At 35.5% G+C, this 19,934-nt stretch overlaps 2 protein-coding genes across 3 annotated transcripts in view; one reads left to right on the plus strand and one right to left on the minus strand.

Moving 5' to 3' along the window:
• The first annotated feature begins 190 nt into the window (after nucleotides 1-190).
• zgc:154046 (Carnitine O-acetyltransferase-like) lies at nucleotides 191-18,272 on the plus strand. Of its 2 annotated transcripts, XM_051904522.1 has the most exons (14): nucleotides 204-651; nucleotides 4,102-4,380; nucleotides 4,850-4,968; nucleotides 6,261-6,314; nucleotides 6,402-6,567; nucleotides 8,589-8,763; nucleotides 9,172-9,350; nucleotides 9,479-9,579; nucleotides 11,589-11,708; nucleotides 11,808-11,930; nucleotides 12,956-13,091; nucleotides 13,195-13,257; nucleotides 13,423-13,560; nucleotides 17,033-18,272. In XM_051904522.1, exons 1-14 carry the CDS (start codon nucleotides 625-627, stop codon nucleotides 17,243-17,245), a joined length of 1,893 nt encoding a protein of 630 aa, XP_051760482.1. In that variant the 5' UTR covers nucleotides 204-624; the 3' UTR covers nucleotides 17,246-18,272. The 2 variants fall into 2 exon arrangements, 1 of the variants encoding a protein (XP_051760482.1); XR_007931468.1 differs by lacking the exons at nucleotides 13,423-13,560; nucleotides 17,033-18,272 and adding an exon at nucleotides 12,073-12,128 and having other exon boundaries at nucleotides 191-651; nucleotides 13,195-13,213.
• The window catches only part of adamts13 (ADAM metallopeptidase with thrombospondin type 1 motif, 13), a 33,640-nt gene continuing 31,680 nt past the window's right edge, over nucleotides 17,975-19,934 (minus strand). Inside the window, exons 30-31 of the mRNA XM_051904514.1 lie at nucleotides 19,682-19,863; nucleotides 17,975-18,750 (exon numbers count right to left, since the gene is read on the minus strand). Coding sequence (XP_051760474.1) covers nucleotides 18,577-18,750; nucleotides 19,682-19,863 — 356 coding nt within the window. The 3' untranslated portion in view covers nucleotides 17,975-18,576. The remainder of the gene's footprint in view (nucleotides 18,751-19,681; nucleotides 19,864-19,934) is intronic.

Genomic DNA, 19,934 nt, shown 5'->3' on the forward strand with positions numbered 1-19,934 from the left:
AATAAAAAGAAAATAAAAAGTAGGGGAGTAGGAGGTTTTTATATTAGGCTATAAAACCAAAATCCCCCAATAAAGAATACAAATACTTTGCTTTGGGACTTTTCATCCCTCTCAATGTCTCCAAATATATTAAAAAATAATCTTAAACAATAATCGCAGGTATTCTTGCATGTCGTCTTTGTTGCATCCAGCTGAATGTCTAAAAAGATTTCACGGACAGTCGCTTAGCGATGACGTTGTGAACGTCCAAATAGGCCGACAGATGGCAACGTTTATTTGTTTTACCCATATGTCTATGGTTTTAAATAACACCCTACATTTTAATTGATTAATAAATAAAGGACTTAGATATAGACGTTATCGTTACAAATGTTTTTATATAAATACCGTATAGCTATCATTTAAATTTTCTTTATTCGTTACCTCGCCACATCAGTGCAAGTCATTCAGGGGCAAAATAAACTGGTAGCTGCAGTTATCAATCTTATCCGAGCGAGGGCGAAGGTGTACGACCCGTGTTGCAACTTGTCAAGAAAGTTTTGGTCGCCCTTGTAGCGCATAATGTCGGGGAGGTCCTGTTCTTCAGCTGTCAGTTGAATTCTCCAAGATCATTTGTGTGACATCATGCTGTGCGTCTTGACCAGAACTGCGGTAAGTGATGGTTAATCATAACCAACAAACGCAAGGACTTTAACAGTTAATTGAACGCTTGCCAAAGTTTTATGCACCAATAGTAGCCGTAACGCCCCGTAATACTTTTCATGTGGGCTGCGCGTTTGTTTTTATCCATCGCTTATATTTTCTTGATCTGAAACATTGTATTCATTAGTTGTGCGTCATTTCGTTGTTACGAGTAGCCTATCTAAAAACATGACAAATGAATTATGACACGCTGAGATGACCCGCATAATTAGAGGACATCAGCAACAAAAATGTCAAGGAATTGTGTTGTCAAGAAACACGGATGCCACTGCATGCACTTCGACAACTGGCCACATCGCCGATCAATATTTACCATGCAATAGTCTGTTCAAACAAGGTTAGTTAGGCTACATGTTTGTAAACAGTGCGCTGAAAGGTCGTCGTGAAAGAGCAGTTTTCAATACCACAACAAGTCTCCCTTCATACCATTGTTAGAATGAAGCGATTTTTATTAAGGAACATAATTCTCAAGGGATTTTATTTGACCTTTTAGAGGGATTTCACATATAAAACACACAGTGAATTTGTAAGATACTTAAATTGAATGAATTAATTGCACAATAACTCGTTTGAGCACATGACGCCTAAGCTGCAGAATATTAAAATAATATATAGTTTATTACTATTTTCATGGCTATGCACAGACATTTGGGCAAGTGCTCAAGGGAAAAATAAAGGGCACCCTTCTCATAATTAGCCTTCCATAGCAATTACACTACATACTGTAGAACATACTTAAATTATATTTATTTAAATAAATAAATAAATATGTAATTTGTTGGCATTATGGTATAGTATGTGCAAAATCAATGTGGTGGATTACTGACAGAAAATACTATTTATTATTATATTATTATTTATATCCATTTACTCTGCAATTACAGTTGCATGATGTTATGGAAATTAGTGTTTAAAATGTAACATTTTGAATATAGGCCTAGAGATATGAAATGAAAAAATGAAAAGATATATTTCTATATATGATACTTATATGAAACTGAAACTGGGAGTAAGTGGCAGCACATCTTAATAAGTGAGTCAAAGAATCATTCATTCACTGAATCATTCAAACCGGCTGATTCATTCATGAACAAAACACCATTCTGTATGTTTCAGGGAGATGCAACTGTTCTGTTTGGAACTATTTTCGTTTGTGGAAAAAAAAAAAAAAGCCAGAATGGACAATACCGTGTTTAAAATTAATTTAAATTAATATGACCATATTGTTTATTGAACTGTTGTATTAAAATGTATCTTACATTTGCAATCGTGCTGATATTTGGGAAAACAGCACTTTTGTTTGTGTGATATTGCTTAACTATATCATAATATAAAAACATAAAAGACAAAAAAAAATCTCATACGAGAACAATTCATATCTTGAATTTTGCAGGTATTTTTTTATTCATTTTGGTGGCATTTTTAACCCTGCACAACACTTTTTTTTTACCTCAACACCAGACTCGCTTGTTGTTAAGCTTAATGTAGGGCTATTGCCTAGTTAGGCTGTCTCTATGTAGACATTTTAATAGTAGTCTAATTTGACAACAGTGATAAAATGCCTAAGTTTAGGGTAAACACACTATCATTACCTGGCCGATGCTGGCAAAAGGTGAGTAAGACATGAATGCTGCTCTGCTCGATTTGCGTGCCAGCGACAAGGGATCTAGAAGATGAGGGGCAGCCAGGTAGGGGCTTGTGCGGTTTCGTAGAATTAGAATTGAGAATTCATGCCATGGCCCAAATTTTTATATATATATATATGTGTGTGTGTGTAACGCTGTGCTCAGGCAGGAAGATGAAGACAGACAAATCGATCCAAAATAATTCAAGTTTAATTACAACAGGCAGGGTGAACACAACTTAACGCAATGTAGATCGGGCAGAGACTGAAAGTGAAGGTACAACTTAAGTAGTGGACATGAGGATAAATGACAAACACACAGCTGACACCCATGTAATAATAACGATGGTAACTGGGGAGACAGACGAGTGGCGGGAAAGAGAACAAAGGAACATGTGATATACAAACTGAAAGTCCAGTCAAACTGAAACTAAACAATACTGAACGTGACAGTTCGCCCAGGCTTTGGAGGAGGATGAGGTGATGGAGACGGGGTGGTGAGAGGCAGACAAGGAGGGATGATGGCAGGATTTGGTGAAAGGATGGTGATGGTGGGACGACGATCCCCTGGCGGCGATGATGGTGATTGGCGATGGCACAGACCCAGAGCTCCCCAGTGCCGACAGCCCACGGCAGAGACGAGGGAGGGAGGAGTCCAGGTGGTGATGAGGCTGACGACAGCTGGGGGGAAGGCCGATGGAGCTAGAGGATCTGCAGGCACAGACTGAGGGTCAAGGGAGCTGAGCAACATCGCTGGTGCAGGAGACCAGGCGATGTCGCGGCGAAGAGCGTCGTAGGCAGAGCCAGAGTACCCGAGGACAGGGACGACGCTGGTGAGACCGAGGACAGTGGTGACCCCAGAGGGAGGAAGCCGTAGGGGAGGATGGACAGATCGCAGCATACGGCCCGGATGTCCGTGGTGTAGGCAGAGAAAGACCAAGGGTTTGGCTGTGTTCTGAATCGGGGCGCGACGCTCTCTAGACACCTGATGGCAGTCTCTCTCCAGTTCATTCCTGTGGTGTCTAGGAGGTTGATATGGTGGTGGAAAGTAGCCTTGATCCAGAACAAGGTCTTCAGGGTCTCCTCATCATTAATTGAAAAGTTAAAAAAATTTGTGCTCTCTTGAGCGATGATGACAATTTTGGCCCGGTCATCCATCTTGGGCGGTCCGATTTTCTGTAACGCTGTGCTCAGGTAGGAAGATGAAGACAGACGAATCGATCCAAAATAATCCAAAATAAAGTTTAATTACACCAGGCAGGCTGAACACAACTTAATGCAACGTGGATCAGACAGAGACTGAAGGTGAAGGTACAACTTAAGTAGTGGACATAATGAGGATAATGACTAACGCACAGCTGACACCTATGAACTAATAACGATGGTAACCGGGAAGACAGACGAGTGGAAACAGAACAAAGGAACATGTATCAGATACAAACAAACTGAAAGTCCAATCAAACTGAAACTAAACAGTACTGAACGTGACAATATGATTATTTATATATATATATATATATATATATATATATATATATATATATAATATATGATTTAAATAATATATGTAATGTTTTGCAAAAAAATGTCACTTATCTTGTCAGAGACCAAAAGGGCGCATGCCTGACTATTTTGGTTAAAAAATATTATTTTATAATGTTATAATGTTAAGAATATAATATCATAATATTTTCTAGTCTCACTTCTACAGAGTCAGTTATTATATTGCGTGTCTTATTAAAAAATTCAGTGTTCATAATCATCTGTATTTTTAGACAAGGGCGGGCCTGGTGAAGCCCTGTCGACTACCAACTCCAGTGCCGGTTGTTCAGATTTCTGACCGGACACTGGTCCATCAGGAGAGTCTGCCAAAGCTGCCCGTTCCGCCGCTTAAGCAGACATGCGCGAGGTATCTGGCATCGCTCGAGCCGCTGATCTGCGAAGAGGAGATGGCGCACACTCGGGAGCTCATGAAGGAGTTCCTCCGGCCTGGTGGCGTGGGAGACAGACTGCAGAAGAGCCTCGAGCGCCGGGCACGCAAAACCGAAAACTGGGTGCGCTGGTGTGCCATAAATCATTTTAACTGTATACATACACATGCTTTTAAAATAATTTACTAGTTAAATAATTTACTTTAAGCAATTTACAAAATACTTTTGAATTTTATTTAATACCACACACAAAATATCCTTACATCCTGATAGATATTATTGAAACAAGTGTGGTGAGAAATCACACACTAATAAAAATCTGTATTATCTGTAAACAGCAAAAGAAAAAATGACTGTGCCTGCATGTTAGCCAATCAGAAAATGCTCTCTGCCTGTTATGTTTGTTGGCATGTCTGTGGAGGCAGGGTTTTGGAATGACAACTTGGTAAAAACAGGATACTATGCCAAAAAAGTGCAGTAAATACTGACAAAGTTTACTTATTAAGTACATAGTAGTTTTATTTTGCATGTATAATAAACTTTAAATTACTCCAAATTTTCATATTATTCCTCCTATTATTGTATGATCCAGCTCTCTGACTGGTGGATGCAGTCAGCCTACCTGGACTCTCGAATGCCTGTGGCGATGTACACAAGCCCAGGGGTCGTTTTACCCAAAATGCACTTCCAAGACCGCCAGGGACAAATGAGGTTGGTGACGATGGTTATTTTTACTTGGCCAATGAGAAACAACTGAGCAAATTTAAGTATTGAAAACTAAAGTGTGTTTGAAATATATATCTATTTATAAACTACTATTTAAAAGTTTGGGGTAAGTAAGATTTTTTAAAAATAAGTTAATACTTTTATTCAGCAAGGACGAATTAAACTGATAAAAGTATAAAAAGTGATAGTAAAGGATTTTACATCACCATTTCCACATAAATATTAAGCAACACAACAGTTTTCAACATTGATAATAATAAAAAAAAACATTTCTTGAGCAACAAGTCAGCATATTAGAATGACTTCTGAAGGATCATGGGACTCTGAGTACTCTGACTGTAGTAATGGCTGCTGAAAATCAGCTGTGCCATCACAGGAATAAATTACATTTTAAAATATATTCAAATAGAAAACAGTTATTTAAAATTTTAATAACAATTCACAATATTACTTTTTTTACTGTATTTTTGTCATATAAAAGCAGCCTTGGTGAGCATGAGAGACTTCGTCTTCAAAGTCATTCGAAATTATACCGACCCCAAACTTTTAAACTGTAGTGTAGCCTATATTTATTATTAATTAGCTGATATTTGACTCTAAAGTTACTAATATAGTAGTAACCTTCACAAGGGAACATTCCGACTTGATCAACGTGGGATTAAGTGTCATTGCTCAAGAGCACAATGGTGATAGTTCATGATACTTCCAGGTTCATTGAATTGATTTTGGAGAGGTCTTCAGATTTGGGGTTTTAAGTTTCACATCGACCTTTACACAGAGTTCTAGCTTTGCTTGGCTATTTTTGGCATATGTGCTACTCATGGCACTGCCTGGACTGTTTTTTCAAAGGGATGTGCACTTCAGATTCGGCCGTGTTCCACTTTTAGATTTGCCCTTATATCTGTGCAGTCAACACCTATAGTGACATTTCATATAAAGGCAGATACTTAAAATATGTTTACTACATAGGATAGTATCAGGTTATATAAAACCACCATGAGAAATATAAACATTACATGTGTTGTACAGTGGTGTTTGTATGTTAACATAACTGTGTTGTCCTCTGCTATGTGATATCTATAGTCTGTTCTTTTTCTGGCACAGCTTAATAACCTTTTTAAAGCTGACCGTCTTCAGTGTGAATGACAACAATTGTTATATAAAATGTCTCTTTGAGAAATCAATCTTTTTGACCTGTGTGCTTGTTTTGCCAAAAGCGTTATAATATGTTTTCTTAGGCTGTTCAGATTTAGCAATTCCAGCATTCTCTTTTATAGATTTGCTGCTAAACTCATTGCTGGTGTTTTGGATTTCAAAAGTATGATTGATAGGTGAGTTATTTTATTATTTTCTTAAGCAATTGGAAAATGTCCAAATTTATCAGTTTGTTTTATTCAACTTTCTTTACTGTGGCATAGTGAAACATTGCCTGTGGAATATCTGGGTGGCAAGCCTTTGTGCATGGACCAGTATTACCAGGTGCTGTCTTCGTGTCGGATCCCTGGACCCAAGAGGGACACTGTGGTGAACCACGCAATTGGAAAGAACCCTCCTACGCACATCACAGTGGTCCACAACTTTCAGGTGCTTTGAGGACCTATTATGCTTTTTTACATTTTCAACTTTCTTTGATATGTAATGTTGCTGTTTTATCATGAAAAAGGTCTGCAAAGTTACAAAGTAAAAAGTCCATTCCAAACGGAGTTATTCTTTGTATCAGTAAGCACTCAGGGAGAACTGCCTAAATTCCCTAAAACGCCTTGATTGTAGTCTTGATTTTTTTTCCGGAAACGTATATGTCACAATATTTCTCATTTAAATAATTCCCGCCCAAGGCATATGCAAAATAAAAGGGGCGAGGCCTGGTTGAGTTGCGTTAGTAGTGTGTTGTCACCATGTCCAAGAGACACTGTTTTTTTCCACCCATTTCCAAAACAGGCTCAAAGCGGTTGACAAATCAAAACACACTGACCACTCAGTGCACATTGAACTTTTCGGAAGGAGGGCCTTCATAGTAGGGATGGGCGATACCAAACTTTTTTAATTCTATACGATACCGATACTTTTTTGTTACAATTATAACGATACCAATACAGATTATTTTATAAATGGATATGTGATTTTTCTTTTTTTTTCAATTTTGAAAAAAAAAAGATCATTACACATTCAAATCTACATGACACATACTATACATTTATAACAAATTTATTACAAAAGCAAAATAAAATAAAAAATGTTTGTACCAATGGGGGTGTAAAAATAATGTGAAAAATTTTGCGATTAAGTAATAAAATAATGTATTACAACATAAATATGAATAAAATAAGCTAAAATACTAACAATATAAAATGTGCACTTTCTTAAAGATTTCTTAATCTTCTTAAACAAGCCATAATTTTTTAGGCATGTGACACGAGCCAGCTAAATATACCAAGGGTGTTTTGCCGCAAACATTAGAAAAAGTACTGAAAACATTTGAGAGTGATGGAGAAACCAATGTTTTGTATTAATATAATTTTAATACTGATATTTTTTAAAGCAATCGATACCAAATAATTAGCTTGTGAGTATCAATATATTGATACTGCAGTATAAATGCGCCCATGCCTTCATAGAGACAGGAACTAAACAGAGCGTGTTAAAGGGATAGTTCACCCAAAAATTCAAATTCTGTCATCATTTACTCACCCTCAATTTGTTCTAAACCTCTATGTGTTTCTTTGTTCTGCTGAACACAAGATATTTTTAAGAATGCTTGTAACCAAACAATTGTGGGGCACCATTGACTTCCAGTATGGGTCCAGAAACTGTTTGGTTACAAACATTCTTAAAAATATCTTCCTTTATGTTCAGCAGAAGAAAGAACTTCATACAGGTTTGGAACAACTTGAGGGTGAACTTTTCATTTTCTTTTTTGTGTGAACTATACCTTTAATGAAAGTTCTAGTAAATTGAGACACGTACACGGATGCCATATTTCTAGTTTGTTTACTTCAGATTAAAAGGAAAAACAATGACAGGAGTACTTGACAAGGCTGAACCAATAATAAATCAGCACACTTAGTATGTACTTGAAGTATACCAGAATGGGATGGATATCGTTGCAATCTTTCAAAATAAACACAAAACATAATAAAAGTAATAACTTGTCTTTCTTATTATTTACACTTAGCATCACATATGCTTCTATTCAGGGAAAATTAAATAATTATTCAACAACAAATGTTACAACAGAGCGTTATTGGGAAGACAGGTACTACAACCATGTAAAATGTGAAAAATTAGTTGTATTTTGAACATTCAAGCATTAAAATCAGTTCTAGTAGACCTCAAAACAACAAGACTTTGTAAAAGGGCATAAATCTTACAAACCCCAAACATTTAAATGGTAGTGTTTTGTTATTTTTTTTTTTTTTAAATGAGTTTTCAGTTTGGACAAATTAATCAGTTTTCAAATGGTTACTACATATTTGAGCTGGAGGTTAGAAGCTTTGGTATTTGCCAGTGACATTAAAGTCAATTTTGTTTGTAAATGAATAAAGATAAATATTTCTTTCCATTTTTCTCTTTATCTCACATACTGTCCTTCTTTCTGTGTTCCTCAGTTCTTTGTTCTGGATGTGTACAACAGTGATGGTTCACCACTGACTGTAGATCAGATCTATGTTCAGCTGGAAAAGATCTGGAACACTTCCCTTCAGACCAATAAAGAGCCGGTTGGCATCCTGACCTCCAACCACCGTAACACCTGGGGCAAGGCCTACAACAACCTTATCAAGGGTGAGTTGAGTGGAAAGTTTCATGCTGTGCATTTGATAGAGCCTTTTTATGTTAACAGGAACAGGCTAGGTCTTTTTATACAAAGACTTATTTAGTAATCAAAAATGTATTTAATTTTTTATTTAATTATTTAAAAAACCAAATAATCTTATTTATTAATATGTCTATAAGTAATCTTAATTCACTATTTATTCAAAATAAATTTTAAAGTAATTTTTTTTCTCAGATTTGCATAATTTACATAAATTCCAAATAGGATTGTGCCATTCTGAAAAGCCTGTGAACCCTGCTTCATTTTTCCACTCTAGAGCTCACATGAATTATTCAGTACAGCATTGTGTTGGTTGGTGGACATGGTGTTTATTTTTCCTGTGCGTGCCTGTGACACTCATCTTTACACTGTTCCAGACAAGACAAATAAGGAGTCAGTGCGGGCAATCCAGAAGAGCATCTTCACAGTGTGTCTTGATGCTCCAAAGCCAAGTGTGTCAGATGAGATGTACCATAACAAGGTGGCTGCTCAAATGCTCCATGGAGGAGGCAGTCGCTGGAACAGTGGAAACCGCTGGTTTGACAAAACACTGCAGGTTACTATCATGCATTTATATCTGTGCATACATGATCATTGAATCCAGTCTATGCTCACAGAGTAGATATGAATCCAGATATATAGAGATAATTATTCTTTACCTGCACTCTTTTCTGTTTCCCACAGTTCATAATTGGGGAGGACGGATCGTGTGGACTCACATATGAACATGCTCCAGCTGAGGGACCTCCCATTGTTTTCCTGGTTGACCATGTTGTTGACTATATGTAAGGATATGACATCATATAATTCTCCATTAGATTTTTAAAAGGAATTTTCGGCAAGAAATATACACTACCGTTCAAATGTTTGGGGTCGGTACGATATTTTAATGAAATAAGTTTCTTTTGCTCACCAAGACTCCATTTATTTGATCAAAAATATGTTAAAACTGTAATATTGTGAAATATTATTGCAATTTAAAATAACTGTTTTATATATTATAACATGTAATTCATTCATGTGATGGCAAATCTGAATTTTCAGCATCATTACTCCAGTCTACATTGTCACATGATCCTTCAGAAATCATTCTAATGTGATGATTTGATGCTTAAGAAACATTTCTTATTATTATCAATGTTGAAAACAGTTGTGCTGCTTAATATTTTTGTGGAAACTGATAAATTTTTATCAGAATACTTAGAAAGTTCAAAAGAACAGCATTTATTTCAAATTGAAATCCTTTGTAACATAATGTCTGTACTGTCAATTTTGATCAATTTAATGCATCCATGCTAAATAAAAGTATTAAAGGGTTAGTTCACCCAAAAATGAAAATTCGGTAACACTTTATTTTAGGGTCTTTTAACTAGTTGCTTATTAGCATGCATATTACTAAAATATTGGCTATTTATTAGTACTTATTAAGCACATATTAATGCCTTATTTTACATGACCTTATTCTACATTCTTAATCCTACCTAATACCTAAACTTAACAACTACCTTATTAACTATTAATAAGCAGTAAATTAGGAGTTTATTGAGGGAAAAGTCATAGTTAATAGTTTATATGTGTTCCCTATACTAAAGTGTTACCGAAAATTCTGTCATTAATTACTCACCCTCATGTCGTTCCACACCCGTAAGACCTCTGTCATCTTCGGAACACAAATTAAGATATTTTTGATGAAATCCGATGGCTCAGTAAAGCCTCCAGTGACAGCAAGATAATTAACACTTGCAAATGCCCAGAAAGGTACTAAAGACATATTTAAAACAGTTCATGTGATTACAGTTGTTCAATCCTAATGTTATGAAACGAGAAGAATACTTTTTGTGCAAAAAAAAAAAAAAAAAGAAGCAACTTTATTCAGCAATATCTAGTGATGGGTGATTTCAAACTCAACTTTGGCAGTTTACACGCTCTGAACCACTGATTCGAAACAAAAGATTCGTAAAGCTTCGAAAGCTTCATGAAGCAGTGTTTTGAAATCATCCATCACTAGATATTGTTGAATAAAGTCGTTATTTTGTTTTTTTGGTGCACAAAAAGTATTCTCGTCGCTTCATAACATTAAGATTGAACCAATGTAGTCACATGAACTGTTTTAAATATATCTTCAGTACCTTTCTGGGCATTTGAAAGTGTTAATTATCTTGCTGTCAATGTAGGCCTCACTGAGCCATCGGATTTTATCAAAAATATCTTAATTTGTGTTCCGAAGATAAACGAAGGTCTTAAGGGTGTGGAACGACATGAGGGTGAGTAATTAATGACAGAATTTTCATTTTGGGGTGAACTAACCCTTTAATTTATTTTACAATTTCTCAATAACCCCAAACATTTGAATGGTATGTAAATTGTATAACCAACAGATATGCACTGATCAGCCGATAATTATTTTCATAGATAAATGAAGACAGATAAATGACTAATATTAAAATTTTACTCTGTTCTGCATCACAACATTATAACAGTATTAAAATTGATGTTTTGAGATTTGCATTTTGAAGATTACATTTAAGAGTGTTATGAAATTATTATTGTTATTAAAGATTTATTTTAAGTGAGCCTTATATGATGGCAATGGTAATCTAAAAAGAAGGAAATGAGCATCAAATATCAAATATCGGCCAGTACCAATAAATCAAAAAATCTCTAATATTGGCCTCTAATAAATATAGTATTGTGGCACCGGATAGGTTTGATCAGGTTGAGTTGTTGCTTTTTTGTGAAACTTTATTGTTGTTCAAAAAGTTTGTAGATATGTTATGCAACATGTATGTAACAGGAGGAGAAATGAGATGGTACGAACTCCCATGATTCCACTACCTATGCCACTAAAGCTTCGATTTAACATCACGCCAGAAATCAAGAAGGACATTGAGAAAGCCAAACAGAACATGAACATGTGAGAACATTCAAACTGTTATAGTGGGGTTTGAATTAATATTCACCTGTAATAAATGAATATTAAATTTTTGTACTTCCTTGATCCTCTTATGTATAGAATGGTGCATGAACTGGATGTTCGAGTGCTTAACTTCTCACACTATGGAAGAAAATTCCCAAGGTCTCATAAAATGAGTCCAGACGCATTCATCCAAATGGCTCTGCAGTTGGCATACTACAGGTAGGTTTGACACCCTAGTGCTGAAAAATGCACTAGAAGCTCATCTCTGATCAAATCATCTCTAAAAATCCTGAAAATGTGTAGTCCTTCAGGTAGTATTTTGTTTTTACATCCCAATGGCTTCTCTCACTTCATTTCCTAGGTTGCATGCATGCCATTTATGCTACATTTCTTCTTGTCAGCGTCTTTAAAGGTCAAGTATGTAATTTTTTATGTTAAAATCCTTTCTTCTGACTTAGTTTATTGTGCAGAGCGATATAAGTCAGTCATTTGTAGGGCTGCTTTTAAGTCTACTTTTTTATGCCCTCTCCATCCGTCTCCTTCACTCGGATGTACGTCATTGCTTACATTGCACAAATGCCCACTACTGGCGGAACCCTTGCAATGGGTTTAAATGGAAAGTCCTAATCCCTTGATCACTTGTGGATAAATTAAGTGCAAGCTAGGGCTGTGTGATTAAAGGATTAGTTCACTTTAAAATGAAAATTACCACAAGCTTTACTCACCCTCAAGCCATGCTAGGTGTATGTGACTTTCTTCTTTCTGATGAACACAATCGGAGTTATATTAATAAATATCCAGACGCATCTAAGCTTTATAATGGCAGTGAACAGGACCAACAGGTATGATCTGAAAAAAGTGCAACCATCCATTGCTTTGGATGGATGCACTTTCTTCAGCTTCATACTCGTTGGTCCTCGTTGGTACCCCAAGCTTTACTTAGTTTAGTTCAACTAGTGGCATATAAATTACATACTTTGCCTTTAAAACATGCAATGAATTCTGGAAGTGGAGAAACGACATGCAGTTTCCAAGTAATTGGAAACTTGTTTCCTCCCAGCATTTGCATACTTTCATATAATATTTAATTGCATGTGGATAAAAAAGTATATGTTATTAGCAAACTTGTGTATGTATTAAATTAAAGTGTGGGGTCTTTTTGTGTGTTTGTGCTCTTCAAAATAATTTTTTATGAACCCATAACCACGCCAATCCACTGATGATAGATCTTGTTCCTGTGTTAGGATGTATCAGACATGCTGTCCGACCTACGAGAGTGCCTCCTTACGCATGTTTAAACTGGGCAGAACGGAAGCCATTCGATCCACCACCACAGAATCGCTCCAGTTCACACAAGCCATGGATGATCCATCAAAAAATGTACAAGTTTACATTTTAGTATCATTCTCATTTGTCACTCTCGATTAAGTTAATTTTCCATGTTATTATTTATGTCCAAATTGTTTCATTTTCACATTTGCAGAATGGTGAGAAAGCAGCGCTGCTCGAAAAGGCGATCAAAGTCCACAGAGAGCACACACACATGGTGAGTGTCATATGATGTTTAAACATTTGTTTGTCATGTTATCATGAATTCTCAATAAATATGATCTAAAATTTAATTAAATTTTTTTGATTGATTGATTGTGTTACAATTTTGCCTCTCTTTTTGCCTCCTCCTGATCTCAGTTTTTGTTTCCTTTGTAATTAGGCCATCCATGGGCAGGGTATAGAGAGGCACATGCTGGGTCTAAAGATGGTGGCCATTGAGGATCTGACGTCTTTACCTGATATCTTCATGGACACGTCATATGCTGTGTCTTCACATTTTAATCTCTACACAAGTCAGGTTTGTGGCTGCTCCAGGCCATGTACGCACTTGCAGCTAAATACGGTTGTCACTTCTCTTCTGGGTGCTTAATAACAATCTGTGCACACAGAGATTTGCTGTTTATGGGAATTAGACTGGAATTTATTCACTCTTATGCCATCTCATATTGGACTTTCTTCTGTTTTTTAAATAATATATTGTCCACCTTTTTAAATAAAATGAAAATGAGATGTCAAGTTAAAAAATGACAAAAAAAAAAAAAACATCATAAATGAACCATAAATCCACAAAGTCCACTTACAATGATGGTCAGGGTTTCTTTCTCCAATTTTTTTTTTTTTTTTTTTTTTTGTAATTCAGTTTACATGACCAATTCCATCCTCTCACCTTATATTATACCAGGCTTGTTTTTTGTTTATTCTTTCTACTGCACCTTTAAGACCTCTACATGTAAATGACCTCTGTTATTATTAGTTAACCTCTTTGCATGTGAAATGAGTAGCAATGCTTTCTTATGTGTTGTGAGTTTGCATAGCTGGGCTGCTTTACATTGTGTCAGGTTCACAAAACAATCCTAAATGTGCCTCACAAACAGTTAACACCATGTCCTACACTGTAAAACCCAATAAGTTCAGAGTACTCAAAATTATTGTAGACACCGATTACCTCAAACAATTTAAGTAAAGCAACTCAAATCTTTTAAGTAAAGAATAATTATAAATAACAATTAAGTCAAACTGAAATTGTTTAATTTTAGTTTTATTTAATGTTTAAGTCCACTGTACTTAAAACTATTGTTTACCATACGTAATTTTTATTATTTTTCAATTATTTTGATGCAGTGGTTGTAAAACCCATTAAGTTCAGAATACTCAAAACATTTAAGTAAACAACTCAAAGATTATTTTAGTAGAACCTAAAAAATATTATTTTATACTACAAAATTCAGTAATTACAATTTAATTGAAATAATGAATAAACTAACACTTTATAGTTAAGTATTAGTTAGCACCAGCATGCGCTAATGTAACCATCAAAGAGACTATAACTATTAACTTGGATAAACTGTTAATCAACATGCAGTATTTATAGCCTTGAAGTTTGGCAGCCCATTCTCGACCTAACCACAGGCACTACTCTTCACCACGATGGTAACCCTAAAAACCTCAACATCACAGAAACACATTTACCCCTGGCTTCACAGACAAGGCTTAAGCTAGTCCTAGACTAAAATGCATGTTTGAGCTGTTTTAACTGAAAGCAGCTCGCACTGACGTGTTTTAAAATAAGTCAGCGCCATTGTTTTGTCTCAAGATGCACACCAGTAATATTTTTTTCTGGTGTACGTTTATAAAAGCTACTTAAATATCCTAATTGAACCAAGGTTTAATCCTGGCTTAGGCTAAGCCCTGTCTGTGAAACCAGGCCATAAATTCCAAAATAACAGAACATTAAACAATAGCACAGCTTCCCATATTAATCTTGTGAAAAAACACACAAAATAACACTCAATTTCAATATTTATTCTCCCTTACAGAGTGTGACGCAAAGCATGCTGGGAACTTGAAATCTGCTACAACTCAGTTTAATGTTGAATGGACTCTTCTGATAAAGTCGGTTACGACGGTAACATCGGCAACAACATGACTGCATGACGTCCAGTCATGTTATAAAATAAAACTAAACTCCTCTTTCAGAAAATGTAATTTTTTCAAGTTGCATCAATGATTTAACAGACTTTAATTGCAGCAAACTCAATCTTTATAAGTTAGTAGTACTGTTCGGGTTTACAGTGTAACCAGACACGTCTTCAGGGCTGTCAATAGCGGGGCGAAAGGTACGATTCTAGGGCGGCCAAGTGATTTCATCCAAGGAGGACCCCTACCCCCATCAACATGGGATTAACATGGAAAAGATAAGACTGAAGTGAGATAAGGGACCTTGCTACAAATGATCTTTAGCTGCCCGTAACATTGGGATCCTTTAGAAAGGTTATAATGCACTAGCATAAATGCTAAGCCTCAGCCAGGACCAGCACAATGTTTGGTAGACTTCCCAAATCTAGATAAAAAGAAATTATAGTATCTTCTTTTGGTGTATTTATACTATTTTCTTGCTAAATACTGAAGAAGCATTGATAATACGGGTGGTCATGGTGGTTATGGTTTTGTTAGAATCTACATGAACAAACTTTTTTTGTTTCAAAGAGCTGGAAGATCTTGTGTCCTATTTAAAACCCCTCTGGATACTCTAAGTAACAGTGTCTCACTGTCATGTAATACCTCGCAAATCATTCTGCCTTGTTGGTGCCCTTTGATATAGTTTACACTTAACAGATACACAAATCTGACAGGGTTGCAGTAATGCTTCCCCGAGGACACTTCTGTGCTATGCAGCAATATCTTTCAGCTCCAGTCAAAGAAAGGATTGTTTTGGAACTGTGTTTACAACTGTATTTGCACTAAGGGTGTTGCAATATACTGGTAATGATGATAACTGTGATATTTCAAAAATGAAATACTGATATAACGTAATACTACACAAATTATATTACCATAAATAATCCAGCGGCAGTAGCTGGTTGGCACTCCAACATAGTAGGTGGCGGAATTGCACGTTAATGCTAGTTGGCACCGTCCTGAAATGGAAAAGTGAAAACAACAGCGCAGTGGCTGAATCCAAATATGCTTACTTCCCTACTATGTAGTAGGCAAAAAACAAGATGTAAAATGAGTAGTATGTCTGAAAGCATAGTATTTATAAAAATGTAGGCAAAAATACTTAGATGACTTACTACTTCTGGTAAGATTCTTAAGTGCGTATCCAGTGGACACTTTACTATACCATGTAGCTATGGGAGAGGAGTGAATGAAGTGATGCAACTGATGCCATAGGTCACATAACAATGACAACATGACAAATGTAGTACATCCGGATTACATTCATGCTACACACATTATACTATATAGAACATACTTTTTAAAAAAGCAAAGTACTCAGAGAGTATGCAATTTCAGATGCAGCCAGTGTATAGCTACTACTGCCATAAAAAAAAAAAAAAAAAAAAAAAAATCACACTGGAGATGACAGATGAAAGCAAGAAAAACTACCCACAGACAAAAAAAGTTAGTCAGAACATCCCTAATTAGTACTTGCTTTTCATTTGTGGTAAATTTGTGGTGTTATGGGAACTATATCTGAAATTTACTTAATTGTTCTCATCTCTTAAAGGGACAGTTCACCTAAAATAAAAATTCTGTCATTTACTCACCTGTATGACTTTCTTTCAGTGAAAATTGTTTCAGTGTTTTTATTTGTCAGTACAATAAAAAATGGGAACCAGTGTTGTTTCAAAACAAAAGAGAAACATAATTCGAAATATCTTATGCTGTTTGAGTGTACTGTCCCTTTACGAGCTTGATTGTTTTGTAAATCTATCTTATTGTGAAATATAGCATTTTCATGTAAGCTGTGGTTGTATTCTTTTCAGGTTGGATCAAAGACAGACTGCGTTATGTGTTTTGGACCCATGGTTCCAGATGGTTACGGTGTCTGCTACAACCCCATGGATGACCATATCAACTTTGCTGTGACTGCCTTCAATAGCTGTGAAGAAACCAACGCCACTAAACTGTCCAAGTTTCTAGAGGATGCACTTCTGGACATGAAGACTCTTCTGGAGCAGGTGTCTAAGGCCCAGTGAGTGACAACAATTCTTTAATGACAAAAGAATCTCTCACAGAAGCCCTGAAACCTTTTCAGACTGGAGGCTTTTCTCACTTTCATTGTCATTAAAATGACATGTATTATTGGCTTATATTGGTATTCCATATCTTTAACGGTGATGTGTGATTTTTTTTTCATTATGCAGAGACTATAAGTAACTAAGAAAACCATTTTTAGGTTGATTCCATCCAAAAAGTATAAACAATGTTACTATGTGGTGCTTTTAAATCTTTGATCTGTTTGAGCACAGCAACATTGACTCAATGGCTGCTGGAAGTCAGGAAACCTGTTTCAAAACAGTCATTGTTTCGCAGTGTATTTTAATAACAGAAATTACACACTTTACTATTCAGGGAAGTGACTATGGACTAAGAAGCTGATTCAGACATAAATGGGGAAAAAAACACGTTCATTCTGGTTTTACAGTTTCAATTGTAAAAACTGAATGAGAATGCTGTTGATGTTGTCTAGTCCATATCATGTTACGCCCAAAGTATACTCAAGTTTTTATTTTTATTATTTTTTATTTTTTTTGCATACTCTAGTATATGTGGACAATGCGCATTAATTTTCATCATCATCATCACATTGCAATCAAAACAATTACTAAAAAAAAGTAATATAGAGATTATATACAGATATTTTATGTTTACTTGGATGCCATGTGACCATTAATCAATATCAGAGAACCGTGAATATGCAAAGGTTTTGTTAAATTACTGAGATGTTGTACCTCAAATCTCATTGGGTATTTCAAGTAAATATTTTAGGTCCAAGGGGTTCGGCTGTCAAAAAAGTTTAAGAACCCCTGAAATGGACTATACTTTGAATGACTATGTGTTTGCCTCTACACATACGCTAAGTGTGTTTAAAAAGTGTACTTTGGGCTTTAAGGAGGTTCATGATAGTTTTATAAACGGTAAGTAGGACTGTTATTCTAAACCAAAACTCTCACAGCCACATTGACCTATTCTAAATCACTCACTAAAATATCAGAAAATTTTTTTTATGATTGTTATTTATTTCTTTGTGCTGTTAGATTAGCAGGTTAGACTTGGCACACATTATTGTCAGCAGATTAACTCATGTTCATTACAATAAATATACAGAAGCACTCATATATAAACAGTAAATTGTATTATGTTTGTTTTTAGATGATATGACAAAATAAGACAGAACATTTCAAATTATATATCTTTGATATAAAGTTAATAAATCCTCCTGTTCTGATTCTGGTGTGCTAAACTGGCTAAATTATGATTTTTAAATGCTCCAAGGCTCTATATGGACTAGAAACACTCTAACAATCTACACTGGTTCTTCTTCAGAAGGGTTAATATACGAATACTCTGCCCTGAACATTCCCTTGATTTGCTGGTACTCCCCATGAAATTCCACTTCAGCCCTACTTCCTGAGGAGCTCCACAGGAAGAGCCGTGTCCCTCTGAAAATGGTTGTCTTTAAGGCATCCACATCACGAATCTGGATGAGCAAAAAAAAACAATAACACAGAACATCAGAGAATCACGAATGTCTACGGGACATCACATCCACAATGTCTACCAATCTTAGTGCTTGCATGACTACTTATTTTTACTAAATGCCAGTTCAGTGTCTATCTTATGTAAATGACCCACAAAACACAGTGCACCATTAGGTGTCTTTACTGTTTCATCTCAAACGTTTCCTTTTTATGTGTTTTCTGAACACAAACTGCTTGAATTTCACTTAATTCCAACCCTTATAGACAGAGATTACAGATAGTATAATTACATCTCTTTATTTGTCAGCCAGATGATTATTCTTATACATTACCGTTCAAAAGTTTGGGGTCTGAAAGATTTTTTTTAATGCTTTTGAAAGAATTGTTTTATGTTCTGCATAAGGCTGCATTTATTTGATCAAAAATACAGTGAAATCAGTAATATTGTGAAATATTATTGCAATTTAAAGTGGTCTATTTTAATATATTTTTTAAATGTAATTTATTCCTGTGATGGCAAACCTGAATTTTTCAGCATCATAACTCCAGTCTTCAGTGTCACATGATCCCTCAGAAATCATTCTAATATGCTGATTTGGTACTATTATCTTAATTATCTTAGTGTCTTATCTATTATCATATTTTGTTTATTATTATCAATGTTGAAAACAGTTGTGTTTAATATTTTTGGGGAAAGCATGATAAAAAAAAAAATCTGGATTCTTTGATGAATATTAAGTTCAAAAGAATTGCATTTCTTTGAAATATAAATCTTTTGTAACGTTATAAATATCTTTACTGTCACTTTTGATTAATTTAATGCATCCTTGATGATAAATGTATTAATTTCTTTAAAAAAAATCTTACTGACCCCAAACTTTTGAAGAATAGTGTATGTTTATATAAAAGAATGGATACACAGTGACTTACCAGTATATATGTTGAGATTGTATCAGTATTGTTGACCACAGAAAGTGCTCTGATCTGAATCCTCAGAGATGGTGGAGCATCAATGAACACGCGACAGCTCTGAGTGTTAGAGGGGGAGGTGGCTGGACTCTTGATCGGATTCTCAATGAGACCGGACGGAGAGAACAGCTGAACGTCACACACTTTGGAGAAAGATAAATGCTGTGTCACATTCTTTCAGATTATTTCGTTTTGGCTAAATCTACAATGATTT

Source organism: Ctenopharyngodon idella, chromosome 8, assembly GCF_019924925.1.
Source record: "Ctenopharyngodon idella isolate HZGC_01 chromosome 8, HZGC01, whole genome shotgun sequence".
Lineage (NCBI taxonomy): Eukaryota > Metazoa > Chordata > Actinopteri > Cypriniformes > Xenocyprididae > Ctenopharyngodon > Ctenopharyngodon idella.